A 19,776-nucleotide genomic window follows, 5' to 3' on the forward strand; every position below is an offset into this window, starting at 1 on the left:
TATGGTTAATAGTGAGGTAGGGAGTGTTATGCATGGCCCTTCCTTCTTTGGATATTATGGTTAATAGTGAGGTGAGGAGTGCTATGCATGGCCTTCCCTCTCTGGATGTAATGGTTAATAGTGAGGTGAGGAGAGCTGTGCATCTCCCTTTCCTCTCTGGTAACTATGTTTATTAGAAAGGTGAGGTGGTCTCTGCATTCCCTTTCCTCTCTGGATATTGTAACTACTGGTACGGTGAGGGGGTCTCTGCATTCCCTCTTCTCGGTGAATATTATGGTTAGTAGTGAAATGTGATCTCTGGATTCCCTCCTCTCTCTGTTATAGCCATGGGTGAGGAGGCTGCTGCCGCTCCCGGACCGCCCATACATTGATGCCAGAAGTAGGAGTTAAGTTGATTCTGCAGTTCCTTCCTGTTTGGAAGTTGTTGCAGATGTCGGTGCCCCTTCTCTGGCTCTCCTCGTCCGCGCTGGTCACTGCTGTGGCAGAGGTGGAGGTGAGGTCTCTCGCAGCTATTCGTTGTCTCCTCTCGTCAGATCGCGCCCGGTCCCTCCCCCTGCAGACCCAGCCCCGCTCACTGGTGCACCTCCAGCCCGAACAGGGCGCACTCCCACCCCTAATTAGATGAATCACTCCGCCTTGTCAATCGAGAGAGTGCGGCCAATGGCAGCAGGACCAGGGCTCCCAGGGAGGCTGCGGGGCTAGGGAGGGTGTGGCGGCGGCGGGGATGCTCCGCGGGAGAGGGGCTTCGCCACACTTCCAAAGGGAGGCAATGTGCTGAGAGCAAGGGGCAGGCGCTGCAAAGTATAAATAGCGCCCGCCGGTGCAGCAGGGCAGCCGTGGCAGAGAGCGCCTCCACGCTGGGATGAGTGTCCAGAGCTGACGCCCTGTCGCAAGACCGTGACCGGGAGCCCTGAGCCTCGCCCTGTGGTGGGCTTCCTGGAGGGACCCGAGGAGGGAGGCAGGCGGGCGCATCAGCAGCCGTAACCCCCTCAGCATCATCTGCGCGGCAGCGGCCCGGGCTATGGAGGAACTCACTGCCTTTGTGTCAAAGTCTTTCGACCAGAAGATGAAAGAGAAGAAAGAGGTGATCACCTACCGGGAGGTGCTGGAGAGTGGCCCGGCCCGGGGGGAGGACGGACCCCGGGGTCCTGGCGGAGGGGGAGGAGGTGGGACCCGCTCCCCTTCACTGGAACTCGACCTCACCATCGAAAGGAGCCGGGACTCCCCGAAACTTACCGACGGTAACTACCGACCCATCACTTTATAGCGCTTCCTCAGCCAGCCTTGGACCGGCCCACAGGGGGGCACTGCCGGGTACCACCGGCAAGCAGACACCGACGGGCCAGCTGGTGCCACGGGGCAGCACCGGTCCGCATGCATCGCAGTGTTACCGTGCACCACCAGCTGACAGCCTGCACCGTCCCACCAGGCACACAGCCCTTCAAATGCCCCACGGGGCACCGCAGCCCAACGGCAGGCACCGGGCACCAGCACACCCCCTGTAGCCCTCACAAGTGTAGATAAGTACAGGGATGACTGCCAAGGGCTGGGATGGTAAGAGAGTGGGGCTGACCTCTCTGAAGGACAGCTGCACGAGCCGCTACTGACGGACTATTGACAGATATTGATGTGAATATGTACTCACCCTCTGTCAGTAGGCATAACTTTTATTTTGTGACTTATTAGTAGTTCATCTCTTTATCTTCACTTAATAGAAGGCATTTATTGTATTCGAGGAATATTATGTGCTTTGTTTGTATTAATATAGTTCTAATATTTATTGATCTATTTTTGTAATACCTTTTTTTTAATTATAGTAATGTGTTAATATTTTACATATTAATTCCGGTACTAAATTGCCCATGCGTGTCCTCATGTTATGATTACTGTCAGTGCTAAACACACTCAGTGAACACAATATTATAACCATATCAATAATCACATTAAGACGACTAATAATACATATATTATTTATTATAATAATAGTAATAATCACATTAGTATTGCAAAAATCAATCAAATGAATAAGAATGTGTTTTATATGGCGCTTAGTGTCATAGATTTCTAGTTTCTAAGCACTGCTAATATAGCACGTGTTAGTATAACATTATCCAGTTTCATGGTAATCCCCATTAAAGAGGAAAATATTGAACTTTGGGCCGCAGTACCCTTCTTTCGTTCCACCTGCAAACTGCAGCTTTTTAGCCTCTTTTCCAAAGTTTTCTCACTTCATTGTGGCGATGACCTGATAATGGATGAGGCGCGCCCCCGTGCTCACCCTGCGTGGGCACATTGATCGGTGATGTTGTTTATCGGTGCCGATTTTATTTTTTAGGATTGCAACGACGCCTTCTTACAAATTACAGCAGGGGCGCGTGGCCTGATGCATATTGTGTCTATCACTCTTATGTCAGCCTAATGTTTACATGGGGTTCCCCACATTGCGTACTAGCATTCACACAATAGAACTGAATGTGTAGTGCTGCGAAGGCCGGACTGTGCAGCCGACTCACAGCACACTTGGGCCACACAGTGTCCCGTGCTACTGTGCACGCACACGCACCAGACGGGAGTCCTTCCTGTCATTCTTATGTCAGTCCGGTGTGTCCAGGGAGTACCGACATGACGTGACATCATTCAATAGACTCAAGATGCGGTACAGCCAATTCTGGACCGGGGCGGCCCGTCCCACCACACTCCAGTGTCAGATGCCGGCTGTGGCTACATACCCCATAAAGCGCGAACCCTGCCAGCTCAATGTTTCCAAGGGTCCTCACATAACCTAAACATTCATTCACACATTCAGATGGGTGCGAGGTCCAAACTCCGTTCGGTTCACGTGGGAACGGTGACAGACTACTGCATCTCCCCTAAAGACGGAATTGTATTCTGAATATTTAGAGCAATAATAAACTCCTCGAGGTTGGACTGAGACGCAGCGCACGGCCCCAACCCGCCTCAGGTGGACGGGTCTCTTGAGTGCGCACGTGGGCCCCATGAAGGTCTCTGTAATGTTCTTTTGTAAACACCGGCTGACGGAATGGCACGTGCACACATACAGTGCTATTGACAGCTCTGACGAACATGCCACTTGAATAGTTACAAATGGTCTCTTCTGGTCCCTTTAGGACTTCAGTTGCCATATATTCAATTAAATATGCCTACTGCAGGTGTCGCCAAAGAACAGAGGGTATTCAGTATTTACACGCCCCCGAACTATCAACTGAGCTAAATAACCACAATGCAACACAATAACTATTTTCCCACGTGCAACTGGAATCAACTTGATTTTGTCTGCCATAGAAGTTCAGTGGGGCATGGAAACCCCAAATGCCAACAAACTTAATTAAGCAGAAACCATTTGCTATTTGTCAAAAGGAGCTTCCACCAGGGATCGCGAGCACCAGACCGTGTGCCCTGACAGACCGCCGCACCACAAGCTACGTTTAAATGTTTAGTTTACAACTTTGCGGTTGTGTTTACAGCGCTCTGATGCCCTCCGGGTAGTTATGGCACTATATGACAGAATAGAATGCGAATCGTTTGTCTCTTCAAACAGGGCCCAGCCTGACATTTGAATGTCCTGGGCTCCCTGTACAGCGCGGAAGTCAGCTCTTTCCAGCCTGTTTATTTTAGGTCGATGTTCAAACAATATCTCTCCGGTCGAATCTCATTTGCAAGAGTGAAACAAATTGTTTCGGAAACAAATCGGACCAGCTGGGGTCATGGTAGGTTTAAACCGCGAGTCTACGTTGCGGCAACAAAAACTTAAAAGTGCCTGTTGCTGACATAGGTTGAACTAAAAATTAAAATAATAAAATCTGAACAGTGAGCAAGTGCAGTGATTTTCACAGTAGTTTAGCGAACTGTCTATTATTATATATAAAGAGCTTATCATCGCCATGCTGGCATTTCGTAAAATTATAATTATGGGGCTTTCCTGTAATCAAACTCACTGCACTTGTTTTATGGTCATCGGAAAGATGAAAGGTAGAGCTGCCCTGCCTCATTCCATCAAGCGGCCTGAAGGTCACGCGCCATCCCAAGAGCGATCTCTATCCTTTTAATCTGTTCCTGTGCAAGGAACTCACACTGTGCAATTCGTGTGCATGCTGTGAAAGTCAAACACAAGGAAACGAAGATGAGAGCTGGGGTGTCTGAGTGCCATGAGTCTACTGCATTGGGGCGGCGGCTCTCGGGGGTACTAGCAGGTGGTTCGTGGCTCACATCTCTCCCCCTGGTCGGTAGATGAAGACATTTTTGCTGCGGGTCCCGTGCGCTGCCTTCCCTCTGACCGCCGAGGCTGTGGCAGCCCGGGAGGCCCGGACCCCGCTGAGATGCTGTGCGCACATGAGCCCCCTCCCAGAGGGAATCATTAGCCCGGGACAGAGCCGAGAGGACTGTCAAACAGGGCTGCCTGCCTCGCTTCACGTTTCAGCCCAAGCTACCCATGTGTTTTGTAGATATTAAATATTTAGTAAATGGAGGAGGACTCGCTCACTGACAGCAGCCTGATCTGCAAAGCAGAATTAGAAAGAAACCATATATTTGGATATTATTCGCTCGCATTTGATCAGGAATGTTCAGAGATTGGATGTACGCTCGTCATAAAAACTATAAATAGACATTTACAAATAGGATGCACTGTACCCTGCACTGTACTTTCCACGCATTGTCCAAGCCTAGAATATGCACTTGCTATAGGATGTACCGTAGAAATCTTAACCAGACCCCTTTTTGGCGCCTGAAAAACAGCTTAGCGAGTTGGGTGCGCGCTCCTAAAATCTGAGTGTGAGCTGTAAATTCGAATCACTGCACGACTGACTGTGGCCTTCATCCTCCCGTGACGATAAAGTGTGTACGACTATTCCACTAGATTTTGTACATAAAATCACCTATGTAAAGGGTGTTGGTAGTAAGCGCTATACAAATAGCAGATCGTTGTTCGTTTACGCTCTGCGGGTGGCCGATCAAGTGGGCAGATTAGGCTGTGGTCCAGGCCCATGTTCCCCTGTGATGATGCATTCTGCTGTGTGGTGCTATGACCTCGGCGTGGCGGTGTGTCTCACTGTGTGATCCTTACAGTCTCTCCAGACATTAAGGAGCGCAAGGATGACCTCAAGGCGCTGGAGGACGAGGGGCAGACGAAGATCAAGCAGAGGAGAAGCCGCACCAACTTCACCCTGGAGCAGTTGAACGAGCTGGAGCGGCTCTTCGACGAGACGCACTACCCGGACGCCTTCATGCGGGAGGAGTTGAGCCAGCGGCTGGGGCTGTCCGAGGCCCGGGTGCAGGTACTGGCCGCCGGGGGGAGGGGAGTCCCACCAGACACCGTGGGGATCTAAGGATCTGCCCTCACATTCTCCATCTGTCTGTGGCCCACACCCCAGCAGTCAATTTCACACTTCTTCTCCACTTCTCAGGCCCCGAAATCCTGTCTAGGTCCACTCACACGTGACATCCTCAGCTCTCACTAGTACCCGGTATCTACCTCGCATCCATCCTTTCGGCTGAGTCATTCAGCTAACAACACTCCATCCGAAAAATACATAACAGCCATCAGCCCTCCTCACTACAGAGGCCAACATCGCATCTCCCAATCACCCACCAACATCCCATCTCGCTAGCGCCTACCAACATTGAATCTCACAATCTTCACCCAACATTAAATTTCATAATCACCATTAAACATACAGTCTCACAAACACCTACTAATGTCCCCGTCACCTACCAACATTCAGTATCACAAGTACTTACCAGCATCCCATTGACCAATAACTAGCCAACATCAAATCTCTCAAACTCCTACTAACACCTACCACCATCCTGACGCACAATCATCAACCGACATTCTTTCGAATAAACAGCTGCAAACATCTCATCTCACAATCACCCACCAACACTCCCTCTCACAATCACATACCACCATTCACTCTCACAATCACCTACGAACAGTCAATCCCAGAATCACCTACCCATATTCAATCTCACAAAAACCTACCAACATGCGATCTAACAAAAAAATCTACCAGCAACCCATCTCACAATCACCTATCAATACTCAATCGTACAAACGCCTACCGACATCCGACTCACAATCACCTACCAACATTCAATATCACAAACACTTACCAATCAATATTCCACCTCACAATCACCACCCCAACATCCAGTCTCACAATTACCCACCAACATCCCATCTCACAATTACCCACAAACATCCCAACTCACAATAACCTACCGATATTCATTTTCGCAATCGCCTACCAGCATCCTATTTCACATTCACCCACCAACACTTCAACTCACAATCACCTAGAAACATGCCATCTCAGAGTCACCTCTCAACATTTCATCTCACAATCACCTCACAACATTTCATCTCACAACCTCACCCCACAAACACAAACTCAACATTACTGTCACATATACTTAGGCCAATCACGGTATCCCACGACTGTATAGCAAAAGTCACAATGCATCGTCCCATCTCACAATGTTACACTAGTATCCCATGCCGCAGACACCTTAGAACAATAAAATTCACAATCACGAAATAAGTATGTTAACACGCCATCCCACGAAAGGATATCAGCAGCCCATACAATATGCCACAACGATTCAACCCACTACACAGACAGACAAGTCATCTCACACAAATAATCCACCTGGGATCTGATGCTAACAATCCAAGCCACAAACACATAACAATAACACCAGCAATGCATCTCCAAACTTCGCTGCTTACAACTATTATTGCTTCTGTTTACAAACATCAGTCTCATACAAACACCCATCCCATGATCCCATACTACAATGCATACCACTAATACAAAACAACCCGCCTCACAGCCTCATGCCAACAAGCAATCCGACAAAAAACACACACTCCGTCACACAATAGATTTTAGAAGCATCGCAATCCACCTCATCCCACGAACAAACACGGGATCTCACGATCACAACAAACACATCTAGCAAACCCCTTAACTTTCTGTTTCACGACCCAAACCATCTCCCTGTCTCACTAGTCCTTACGATCACACATTGTTAGAACTTCATTCAAAACCCTATCTCAGCAGCTTTCCCGCCAATCCACCTGCCGGCTCAGTCACAGTCACGTGTTGTATGGCGCGTGTTGTCCAGGTATCCAACTCCTGCAGTTTATGTCTCGACCTCGCAGGCTAGCTCTTTTTTTTTACAACTGTCTGTCCCTGGTCCCTTATAGGCCCACCCACCCGTCTCCCATCATCTATTAACCGACCCTAGGGTGCCAACATGCCAAAGTGATCACAACGGCCCCGATGAGAAAATGACGTGTTCTGTGGTTTAAGTAAAACGCTATGTTTTTCAAAGGACAACACTGGCAGCGTTCTTAAACGTGTCGATTTGGGGGATGTCGGTTTAGGATCATTTAGTCGAATAATCAAAGTCTTCGGTAAACTATTCATTTTGTGACGTAATGCGCACTGTCCCTCCTACTTTTTAAAAGTTTTCAGCTACATCTGTTTTGTGTCTCAGGTTGAAATGTAGACTTATCATCCCATACCCGGAGACCCTTAGATATAACACTTTAATGATATAGTTAGGGACATTGGTTATTGTTTTTACAAATACTGTACATAAAACCAGTATACTTCAAAGCTTGCTTATTCAGGCAAAACGCTAGCCCACGCAGAATAAATTCAAATTAGCTTTAAAGGTGGCGCGACGGCCTGTGTCAGTGGACACACACACTACTTTTAAATAACTCTCTCGTTGTGTGGGAATGGACAATGCTTTGTGTCACTCTGGTGATGCGTATAGTAAGATTATACATTTAACAACGTTTAAAAACCTATATTTTTAAATTCTTCATATTTTTACTAGGCATTAACAAACCGACATTTTAAATATTTGTCTTAGTGTATGTGTTCAAAGTTTATTGTTGTTAAATAATTGAATGAATGTGTATAGACTGATTACTAATTATCGGAAGAGTACGCTTTTAAATCAGACAATTATAATGTACAGAGTAATTGAAGTTTTAAATGACCACCTACCATTTGTATGAAGGGCGAAATATCTTTTTATGTAACCCTGTTACTGTGGGTGTGTAGAGACTGTAGTTTTAATTAACTATTAGTGTGTAGCGATAAACAATACTTTAAATACAAGTTAGCGTGCTTAGCTAGTGTACTCTTTCAAATAACTGTACTAGTGTGCGTAGTCAGAGTACAATTTGCATAACTCGGTCCATGTGCTTAGACAGGCATTACTTTTAAATAACCATGTTACTGAGTACAGTCGGCTGTGGTTTGAGTGACTGGATTACTTTGTATTGAGAGATTATAGTTTCAAACAACGTGTCAATTGGGTGTCAGTAAACTCTACGTTTACATGACTTTAGTAAGGTGCATAGGGAGTTTAAACCTTCAAATAACTCTCTTACTAGGTAACGTTTCTGTCATTGTCTAAAGGCAGTCTTTATTTTTAAATAGGTATATTATTTCGTGCAGATTAGTGTGTGCAGACAGACTACACCTTTAAATAAGACAACCAATGTGCAGAGACGATTTTAAGTTTAAAATTAATTGAATTGAATTGATTGGTTGAATTGATTTTAAGTTTAACATATGTATCTGTGTGTGTGAGTGTGTGTGGAACGGGTATAATTATAAATAACTTGTAGTTGGTGCAGACAGTCTGTAATGTTAACAACAGTGTTATTAAGTAAAACTACCCATTAAATAATAATCTTATTACAGTGTAGAGGCGGACAATACGTTTAAATAACTCTGCCTCAAGATATAGGGATACCACTCCTTGAAATAATTATGTAAGTGTAAACAGGCTGATTGTTCCTGTTAATAGCTCCGTTAGATGTTACAAATAGTCTGTAAACGTGAACAATTCTCTTAGTAAGTCTAGATCGACTGTACTTTTACGTAACTCATGTCCTGTGTTAAAATAGACTACCCCTTTAAATAATGCTATCAGTGTTCGCCTAGACTTCCATCATTTTCAATGTTTCTATCTTTTGCATAAACATATTATGCTTTTAAATAGCTTCTGTGTATATATAGACCATGGCTTTGAATAATTGCAATGTTATAAGCCTTTTATTGTATTTCAGTAGCCCGTACCTTTCTATAGGTCTATAATGGTGGAAGAAATGTTCATTAAACTATTTACTCAGCCAGTGCACACGGTCTGTAAATTGCAGTGTTTTTCGGGGTTACCTGCAGGCCAGAGCGTGTGGAATCAGGCGGAATTCCCTGGTGCAGCGCCTGATTTATTAATGAAAGCGCGTGTTTTACAAGCGCTATGCTCCCGGGGCCTCCAGCTGCCGGAGACCGCGTGGAAGAAGCCGCGGGCCCCGCACATCTGCAGCTGGCCCGGCGTGCGGGGGGAGACACACACTTCCAGTGCCTGAAAAGATGGCCATCTGCACCACGCGGGCTGGGGTTCCCAGGGGGGAGTCTGAGCCTGGTAACACGATCGGGGCACCACCAGGGCCGGGGCCGGCGAGAAGGAGGGATGGGGCTCACCAGAGCCCTCCCTGCTCCTATCTGAGCCGCAGCCTCTCTCTAAAAGCAGGGCCTTTAATGGCGGTTTACAGTTGAGCATTAGCGCTCTCAGGAACGCTTCTCCTTTTAAGCGCTACCCTGGCAGCGGTATTACGAGGGCGATCTCTAATCTAGGTCCATTATCATCGTACGGTGGTTGGTTAAAATGTTCTCCCCTCCAGCAGCGCTAAAGAGCTTTGTCATAACTAGCCACTGGCATAACCACTAACGTTGGTACCAGAGTGGCGCGCAATCCTCCATAAAGCGCTCCAACGCCCCGTCAAGGGCCGTAAGCGCTACATAAATGCAATTGCAAAACCATAATGGTGTTATCGTGTGCAAATGTATGGACAACACCAGGTCCCTTCCTTTCCACTGGTTTTAAAGGCGGCACTGTCCGTCCACCACATTCAGGTGTAGCAGAACCAGCACTGCAGCCAAACGCTGCACTTTGCAGTCTGTGCAACAATGTCAAATGCATAATTAATGCACATCAAACAATCGATATTAACAACCAGCGGCTTTATTTCTAATCATAACCTGGGCTCACGTAGCCCCTAATGTCTCAGGGGTGCCGCTTCTGGGGGTGTCAATAACCGGTGTTCTTGTTCATTCCCCTTGTTATCTGTCCGAGGGTGATTTAAAAATGCACATTTAAACAACGTGGACATTCAAACCTTTAGAAAAATACTACAGTAAATGCATCAGGGCAGCACAACCCTAAGCACACAATGACCATTTAAGGAACGTTTGTGCGCTATCCGACTGTGGCTTGTATCACTTCAAACTCAGTATTTTCCCAGCACACTAGGCCGTGCTTTCAGCGAGTGGCTCAGCGAGATGAACACACTAATGGCACAATTATTTCGCTGTCAGTCGCCCGGAGGGACGCAGGGAGGCCTCTTTCTGGCAGCCTTTGCCACCAAACACCGCGCGGCCGACGCTCCGGTGTGTCCTGGTTTTGTTGTCGGTGGCTCTGAGGCTAATTAATATTATAGGCTATTAATGAGCACGCGGGGCCGAGGCCCTGTGCGCGAGCCCCTGAAGCCATTATCACGAGCCAGTATAGGATGTCAGGGAGTGGAGGGGGCCCCCGGGGAGCCGGTAATGTGGAAAGAGGAGACGAGGATCTGGCGGGGCCATTTGTACAGAACCGGGGCAAGCGGCACAGTGTGTTATCATCCGTCTGCGCATCCGCTCTGCAGAAACCTGCGCCCAGGCGCTAGATTCGGGGAGCTATTTATTCCTCTGCCTGCACGCGTTTTAAAGCCCGTTTCTTTCTCCGTTCTGCTGCAGGTTTGGTTTCAGAACAGAAGAGCAAAATGCAGAAAGCAGGAAAACCAGCTGCATAAGGGTACGTCCAAGTGGGGGAAATGCAGGGGGTGGGGGTGGAATACTGCAATTCCTAAAAATATTACGGACCAGAACTCACTTCAACCGAATAAAAAGGTAGCTGAAGTGACGCAATGTTAGGAAATGAGCCTTTGTCATAATGATTTTAGCCTTTGATCTCTGATACAAGTATTCTGTTGTAATGTTTGCTAACATGGTTCATTAAGTCTTTTCAGAAATGCTCGATAACTGCGCATTTCTCATGCAATTATTTTACACACTTTCCATGAACTGGGCATTCAAGCTTTACCTGTTACCACAACAATGTCCGTATATGTATATAGCTTGCTTAAAAACACTAGATGTACCTTAAAGCACTTCAGTTTCATATACGTTGAATATGTGTTTCATAAAAACGGTTTATTCGATATACTTGTTTTCAAAAAAGCACGTACTGTTATGTGCTTTGCACAAAAACGATATACTGTGTACGTTGGATGATAATATTTTATATATTAACTACGAAATTATTTTTCTTAAGATGTCATGAAATCACTATTTTTATCTAATCTGCACACAGATTTTGCAGTATATCTAATTTGCATAGATGAACATGTGATATGTTTTTTATTAAAGCACTGTATTGTACTACCAATGCTTAACATCGACATAGTAAATACTTTATATAAAGCATTACATTTGACATAAGTAATTCAAATGAGGTATTTCAGTATATTTTTCATAAATCCTATATTTTCTATACCTGGCATAACTGCACTGTTTTATATACTTTGAAATAAAGCAATACATTGTGCACAATGTGTGTAAAAGCACTACATTTGTAAACTTCTTACAAAAGGCTTCGAACCTGAGATAGTTTATAATAACTATAATTGCCAAAAGTTCTATAAATACATGGTGTTGATGTATGCTGCACGGAAGTACTTTATTATGCAGCTTGCATGCATACTCTATGTTTTATACACTTCGCATAGAGCATTACGTTGTATATTTTACATAAGGCACTATGTTGCATATACGTTTGCTTAAAAGCATTGCACTTTATATGACCTCCAAATAGGACTGCATTGGCGCAATGCTTAAAACCTTTATAGAAATATTTATAAAATGTTTACAAAACACTCTTTTATACGTATGAAATTAACATTTTACATATTCTGCATTAAGCACTATATTGTTAACAATTTTCAAACTGTGGTAAGTTTCATGCAGTTTACCTAAAAGCAATGAGTTGTATACACTTTTCAAAAGTGCTATTTTTTAAATACTTTGCATAACACAGGTATACTATGTACAATATGCTTTATTTAAAAAACGACACTGTACTTTTTGTTTGAACGCGCTGTATTTCACGTGCTTTGCTTTTAAACATGATATTGTGCCCAATGTCCTTCTTCGCTTTATATTTTAAATATTTTGCTAAAAACCTGCATGCTGTTTGTATTTTACACAAAAGCGCTGCATTTCACAGACTTCCATTAAAGCACGGTGTTGGGTGCGGGTGTTTTTTCTGCTAGACAGCAGGTCTGAGCCTTGTGTCTGCTTCTTTCAGGGGTCCTCATAGGAGCCGCCAGCCAGTTCGAAGCTTGCCGGGTAGCGCCATATGTCAACGTGGGCGCTCTGCGGATGCCGTTCCAGCAGGCGAGTGACAAACCTTCTTCAAGCGAGCAGGTGTCGCCGCTCGTGCTTGGGGGCGGGCCCCGGCCTGGGTTGCATGCATCCCCTCCCTCTTAACCCCCTGACCTCCCCTGCAGATGCAACGCCAGCAGACAATAACCCACCCCGCGGACCCGCGGGGCCGCGCTCAGATCACTCACAGGTCCGCGGACCCTTCCCATTAGCAGCGCCAGGCGAGCAATTACAGGAGCGCGTCGCGTGGCGTCAGGCGCACACACGTGGCGCTCGCCTGTGATCTGCACGCGCCCTCCCCGCAAATACAGATCTGTGGCAGGGGGTACAGTCCAGCATTCCCCCGAGGAAAACAGCAGATTAGTTCCTTTATATCGAACCGATTCTCAGCATCAACCGATTTTCTTTGGCGTCTATCTGTTTGTTTAATATATTTTAAAATTCAATTAGTACATTTGCCGTCGTTTGCACCCCTGTAGCACAAGGTCCAAAAACATTATGCTGCAACTGGGTCCAGTCGAAACCATTTAAACGTTCTTAGGTGACGTTTGCACCGTGATTGGAAAATAATGAATGTGCATATTGGACGGCGACTGATAAATTGGGCATTACATCTACTGTGTCTAATTAAAAAACAAGATAATCGCTTACTTTAAAAAATACTTGCAGCAACTTAGAAATACGGATACATTAATACCGCCTAAAATAACACCTGCAGAATAAATGACTCCAAAGTGCAAGTTTTTTTTAGTTGTGAACTTGCAACAGGATTTAAATGTGCATTCTGGGTGCACATTTCTGAATATATATATATATATATATTTTTTAGGGAAAGTTAGTCACAGCCCCCGTAAATAAACCAAGCTGCCGCATATTGATGGCTTTTTGGTTTCACAGCCGTATTGAATAACATACTATAGAGCACAGTGGTTCAAATGACGCTAAGGGGACTGGTGGATGTCGGCTGCAGGGGTCAGGGAGCACTCCCCTGATTTTGTATTACAACGCCAGACATTCGACCCACTTACGTTTTCGACTAGTATTTAGTTTAAATGACACGTCAACGCATACCATTACCTAACAAGAAAGAGTGAAAGGATAGACAGTGTAAAATGAGGATAAGAACAGTAATTTTATTGCTGTGAAACAGTGGCCTGTACATTTTCAAGCTAAACATAATTTTGCCTACGACGTGACCTGGAAGCAGGGCCACATAATTATGCATCTATTCTGCAAAAAGGGCGACTTCACGTTTGAGAACACATGGAGTATTGCTTTTCAGAAATCCTTAGGAGTCTGGGCTTGAGTGCAGGACAGTGGTGCGAGGGCACCGCAGAAGGGCCGATTCTACCTTCGTATAGCTGAAGTCGAGTGTTGCGTTCTCGTTACTATTGTACGAACCAGATGTTTGTCAATAGAAGACACTCACGCGCGCACACTCATTCCTTCTCTATGTACTCAATCTTATGCTCAAATACTCGCCCATGCTTTTACTCTTTCCCTGGAACGCACATTCCCCCCCAAGGAAGTATTCACTCACACAATCATACGTAGAGTAGAATCCGCTGCAGGGTACATACTCTCTCTTTTAATCCATGGCCATCAGTATAAATTATGCATATTCACACCATACTCCCGTGCACACATCACCCTGTGCACACACTGCCCCTGCGTTCTCTCACGTGTCCAAACTCAGGATTTACTCCATCCACACTCACTTCACACATCGCCTTCTACTTACCACCCATCCTGCAGTCTGTTGATTTGTGGTTCGAATGGAACAGAACATAGGCTTGGGGACTAAAACCAAAGTGACCCCATTAGTGAATCAGATACCTAAAAAAGTGACATACGTTTGCAAATCGGTGCAGTTCTAAACTTGGTGGGGCACTGCATGCATTTGTTCTTGCTACGGGCAATGCATGTGGTAATATCAAGGAAATCAACAGTAAGAACCGTCCTACCAGACCACAAAACAGGCCCACAAACAGGAGAAAAAAAGCCCAACGCTGCCCTGTGAGACACAGACCTTCTGACTCTGCCAGATTATACTATTGTTTAGTCCCAACTTGCCTCGCTTGCAGCTATGGGCACCATATTCCTTCATCTCATCAACTCCAGGACAATAACACACCACCTCCCTTCCAAAACCAGCCGCCGCCCCCAATATCACTATTGTATCATCGTTTGTCTTAACTCAAGGCAGCTGCCCGCTTTCACGTTGTGGTCTGTGCTCTTTCATTAGGAGTGGGATCAACTCATTTTGTATTTCAGAATCAGATCATTCCGTGGCATCTAATTATAACATCAATGTGTATAGCTTACCCTTTCCTTTGACAACCCTGTCGTCCAAAGCTTTGAGTGCTAATCCACCAATCGATCTCAAACGTTCTTTTACGTAACACGGACCCCCGCATTTATACCCCCCCTCGTGTAACTTTCATAGCGCATCCCAACTGTTTGATCTTCGAAAGGTTAAGGCACTCGCTTTATTTTATTTAGCCCTCCGTCGTCTCGTGTGCCAACTCTGTGAAATGCAGACTCCCGTGTACATCAGTCAGTCTCACTACAGATTCATACACCCGCTACTCCACCCCCTTTCGCACACCACGTCGACGCCCTGTTTCATCTTACCTTGTTGAGGTAACTGCACCCCCACACATACACGCCAACCCACAAACACATGCATGGACGCACACTGGGGTGAAAGACTATTTCCCAGTTTTTTGCAAGTTCTTCACCCCTAGGGCCTTTCTAGTGGATACGCTCATAGAGTCCACCATTTCACCTCTCTTGTAGCACACGCCCTTTTTATTTTACATTCTTAGGGTAACTGCACCCACACACAACGCACTGGTGCCAATTTCAAAGCACATGCATGCACCCGCAGTTTCCACCTGTATTGCGATGTCTTAGCTCCCCCACGCCCCGCCCCCCGACACTCTCATTATTTCCACACTCCGCACACTCGCCCTTTTAATGCACGGTTTCCCTCCACTCCTGAGCGTTTTTTCCTGTATTGTTTACTGCTCGCGAGCACCCTCGTGATACGTTCATTTTTAGTCACGTGAAACACCCATCAGACACACACACACACCTGTCCACGCAGTTGTGCACTCTCGTGTCTCTTTCTAAGATATTAATGTTTACGTGAGCAAACTTATCCTCCCCATTAAATGTGCCGACTCTCTACACCGCACATCCTTACATGTGTACTATGCTCAAAGAAGCCTATGCTTTTACAGCACATGTGTAAAATGGAGCTATTCACAGGAACTCTCATGTGAACATATCCCATGACAAACTTTCTCCTTTTCAAACACCCTAACGTACACTTTTTTGCAGTTATCTTCACGCCTCCATTCAAGAGACACTGTCATACACATCCGTTCTAATTATACACTCTCTCTACTCCTGCACTCTTTTCTGGGACTGTTCAGACCCTGGTAGCGCGGCTTCTCTCCTTCTCCTGAGCATATGTCACCAGTGCACTCGCTACCCTCCCTCGTGCTCCCTGCAGCACTTATGTATGCACGTTTGATATTTCGGTACCTCTTGGCCTTCCTATCATACTTGGATTGTGCTCTTCTTCCCAGTATACAAGTACTTACAGTCATCGTGTATGCTGATACACCCAGGGACCGTCCCCAGCCCCCCTCACCATTACTCCAATTGCTCTCCCTCCTTATACACTCCCACCGTTTCCATTCACATTGCATCGCACGCTGCCTACCCTCTCCCTGTCCGGCACAGAGCGTCCCTGACACACGTCCTTACTCTCAGGCCTCAGTCCCACGTCTGCGTTAAACTTTCACATCTATACACCACCCTCCCACTTAAGCTCTATCCATCCCTGCGCACTCCATAGCTATATGTTTCCCATATTTTTTTGAGCACGGTATCCCTCGTGCCCATGAGACCACGCTGCCTCTACAATGTACGCTCCATAGACGTGGCTATCAAGAGTGCAGTAGGTGCAGTGGCCCAGGGGCACTGTCTCCCATGTGTGAGAGGGGGCACCGCACTCCTTTCACAGTTGTTATTTCCACACCTGCCAGGTTTTCCAGCTCCTAACGTGACCAGATGCTCTAGTGCAGTTTTTTTTCTTCTTTCAGTTACGGAACTTGTACTCTTGTTTAGGTTAATGCCATTATTAAAGTAGAACTACAAGTCCCACAATTCAAAGATAAAACCTGGGCTGGTGCATGGACCTATGAAACTTGACAGCTATTTTTACTACCAAACTATGGGATGTGGCCCCATTTTCCTTGCGTGCAATAAGGTCACAATGATATCCTTCCTACACCTCTGGCAGGCTCCTTTATGGCTAACGCGCGTTAATTTCCTCTCCGACACATACAGTTACCGTCATCCTCACTGCCCCTGCGATATACTAGCCCCCTTTTCCTTATACCTATCCTGCATGCCACTTCCGCTTGCACCCTTGCAACCACCTGCTTCATTGTGCACATTCTCGCTCCCTTTCCCTGGCATCCCCTGGTGTTAATGCTCTTCTTTTTGTCTTGTCTCCTCGTGGTATGCCTTTAGGATAGTCATTGCAACGTGCCGCCCTTCTCCTTTCAGGTTCAGGCACAGCTACAGTTGGACAGCGCAGTGGCGCATGCGCACCACCATCTACACCCACACCTGGCAGCGCACGCGCCCTACATGATGTTTCCGGGGCCTCCTTTCGGCCTCCCATTGGCCACGCTGGCTGCCGAGACCGCGTCAGCGGCGTCTGTGGTGGCAGCGGCCGCAGCAGCCAAGACCACGAGCAAGAACTCGAGCATTGCGGACCTGAGACTGAAGGCCAAGAAGCACGCGGCCGCGCTGGGGCTGTGACTGGCACCGGAAGGGCCCCGCGCCGTTGCCACGCACTTCCTGTGCCCATACCAGTAAGCCGGAGGTGGGCTGCTGCCCGAAGAAAGACGGATGGGAGCAAACGAAATTCTGCCTGGAGAGACCAAGGAAAGAGCACACGCACTGCTAGAAGGGAAACTATTCTGCATACAGGGGCCTCGTGGACCTTTCTATGGGGGATACTGCATTCATTGCCCTGAACACGTGATCACCAAGGTCTTCTACCCAAAATGTGTGTAAGTGGCCACCATTCTGCAGTCCCTATCATCGAAATTATCGGCAACTAGCTATCCACAACAGACACACTCCAAGCACTTTAAGGAGAAATGTGCATCTAATCACATGTGAGCGTGTGCTCAGCTGTCACATCATTGCCCAGCAGCACTCTATCAGCCCTCTTTACATCAGTGCCCATGAAACACCCAGGGCCACCAGGTCAACTGGTTAAACGATCTACAAGTACATATGTGTCAACGTTCTTCCTACAGCAGATGTAGACTTGACCCCTGTGCACATATCCAATACAGTAAACTTGCAGGTTCATGATAACCCGCTGGGGGTGGGTGCTCGTCTCTCATCAAGGGCATCTGCGATGACCTAGGAACAGGGTGCTTAACTATAAGGGCACACACAGCAACGCACGGAAAAATATTTGCAGAACTACATGCACTTCCCTAGCAACTAGTGGGACAGTGTTAATCCCTAGGAAACAATTCATCAGCGTTCATCTATTAACACGCTTTGGTAATCCAGGGAACGCATTTTCTCCATTCACGGATGACGCCATGGGCAAGCCATGGGCCTACCGTCATCCGACAACCGAGCAGTGCACAGCAACCTTTGGATTACTGGCGTTTGACAACATTATAACTACAACAGGTGTGTCCTTGTCCGGTACCACTTGGCTAAAGGGGTCTTTCCAGGCGAAAATATGGCGGACGGAGAAAACTAAGGGAAGTTGGCAAGAAACACAGATTCTGGCAAAACCTACAGAATATATTTCTTAAAAAAAGGGTGTTTAAAAAAATGTCGGGAAAAACATGAATGAAGTTAGTTTTGATATTACAAAAATAACAGCGAAAAGAGGAACACAATAACCTGATTAATAAAGTAAATAAAAGCAGACAAGCAGCTGGGAAGTTCACCGGTTTTGAAGCTCACCCTTTTCTGCAAATTCCATTTTACTACGAACAACTTGGTAAGGGAGGCGGGCCCTCCATTTTCTTGATTCAGATTATCGTATTTCTCCCAGCGCTTCTGGGAAGAGAGAGACATTTTCCTGTGAGAATTTATAAATGAGAAGAGGACATAGTGTTCCGAATGGCCAGGCTTCTGGCCGCATGTACTGACATTTCATATGTGACGTCACTTGAATCACTTGCACTCCATCCTCATCTGTGTTGGGAACAATGTCACCGATCAAATGTTTTATGTTTAGCTCGGGGACGCACGAGATGTGATATCTGTGACCGGCAACGACCTGTTTCTAAGCACTGTACCTTGGTTGCTTTACATTTTCTAGGCCCCAGGAGGGGACGCAGCCGAGATTACTGCTCTTTCTCTTTTACCTCTCAGAGCACCAAGTGCACTCCCAACCCCTATAGCGAGGGCCCAGCCCCATCTTTAGGTACTTTGTACATGTACAATATGTGAATACACCGAACAAAGTTTATTTTGGCTAAATTGCAAACTGTTTATGCCCCGGTTGATTGTCAGCATTTGCGTTTGATTTGAGAAAGGGGGCATGTCCACCGGCTTTGTGATTTATTTTAAATAATATAGATATTTAATGTCGGGGATGATCCTGAAGTCGATATTTTATATATCCCCTTTCTTATCAATGTAAAATGCATACAGAAAGCTCTACACCGAATGAAGCGTGGACGGGCTGTGTAACTATTTGTTCTCCATGAAAACAAATTATTTATGTTTACTGTACGTTCTTTTTCTATTGCAATTTTAAGTTATTTGAAAACACGAACGATACTGTTGTTGCATTGCATTTGTTGTACAATATATTTTGGTTCACTCTGGACTGAGTCGCATTTATTAAACGCTGCCATTTAATGAGCAGCCTACAGTGGTCAGCGTAGGCCGCTCAAGCATATGTTTCACACAACTACAGATTGAGTTACACATTATGGCTTTTATTTCACAATCGACTTTATTCCCACTACATAAACCATATAATATTTCAGGTTATTAGTGAACGCTACTAAATCTGTTTTTTGTGTGCATTTTCTGATAACAACTGGTTCATGCTCACCTTCCTTAAAAATATAGGCACTCTGCATTTTTTATTATTTATCTGTTAATAATTTTGTGTTTGATCTTACTGCATTTGAGAAGGAACACCTCACCTCACCTCACCTCAGGTAACAATCTG

At 46.0% G+C, this 19,776-nt stretch overlaps 1 protein-coding gene across 1 annotated transcript; it reads left to right on the plus strand.

The window, feature by feature from the left end:
- The first annotated feature begins 628 nt into the window (after positions 1-628).
- SHOX2 (SHOX homeobox 2) lies at positions 629-19,425 on the plus strand. The gene is made up of 5 exons (XM_069213275.1): positions 629-1,241; positions 5,086-5,294; positions 10,845-10,902; positions 12,454-12,542; positions 17,079-19,425. The coding sequence occupies exons 1-5, from the start codon at positions 1,022-1,024 to the stop codon at positions 17,370-17,372; spliced, it is 870 nt and encodes a 289-aa protein (XP_069069376.1). The 5' UTR covers positions 629-1,021; the 3' UTR covers positions 17,373-19,425.
- The last annotated feature ends 351 nt before the right edge of the window (positions 19,426-19,776 follow it).

This window comes from Pleurodeles waltl, chromosome 11, assembly GCF_031143425.1.
Source record: "Pleurodeles waltl isolate 20211129_DDA chromosome 11, aPleWal1.hap1.20221129, whole genome shotgun sequence".
NCBI classification, from domain to species: domain Eukaryota; kingdom Metazoa; phylum Chordata; class Amphibia; order Caudata; family Salamandridae; genus Pleurodeles; species Pleurodeles waltl.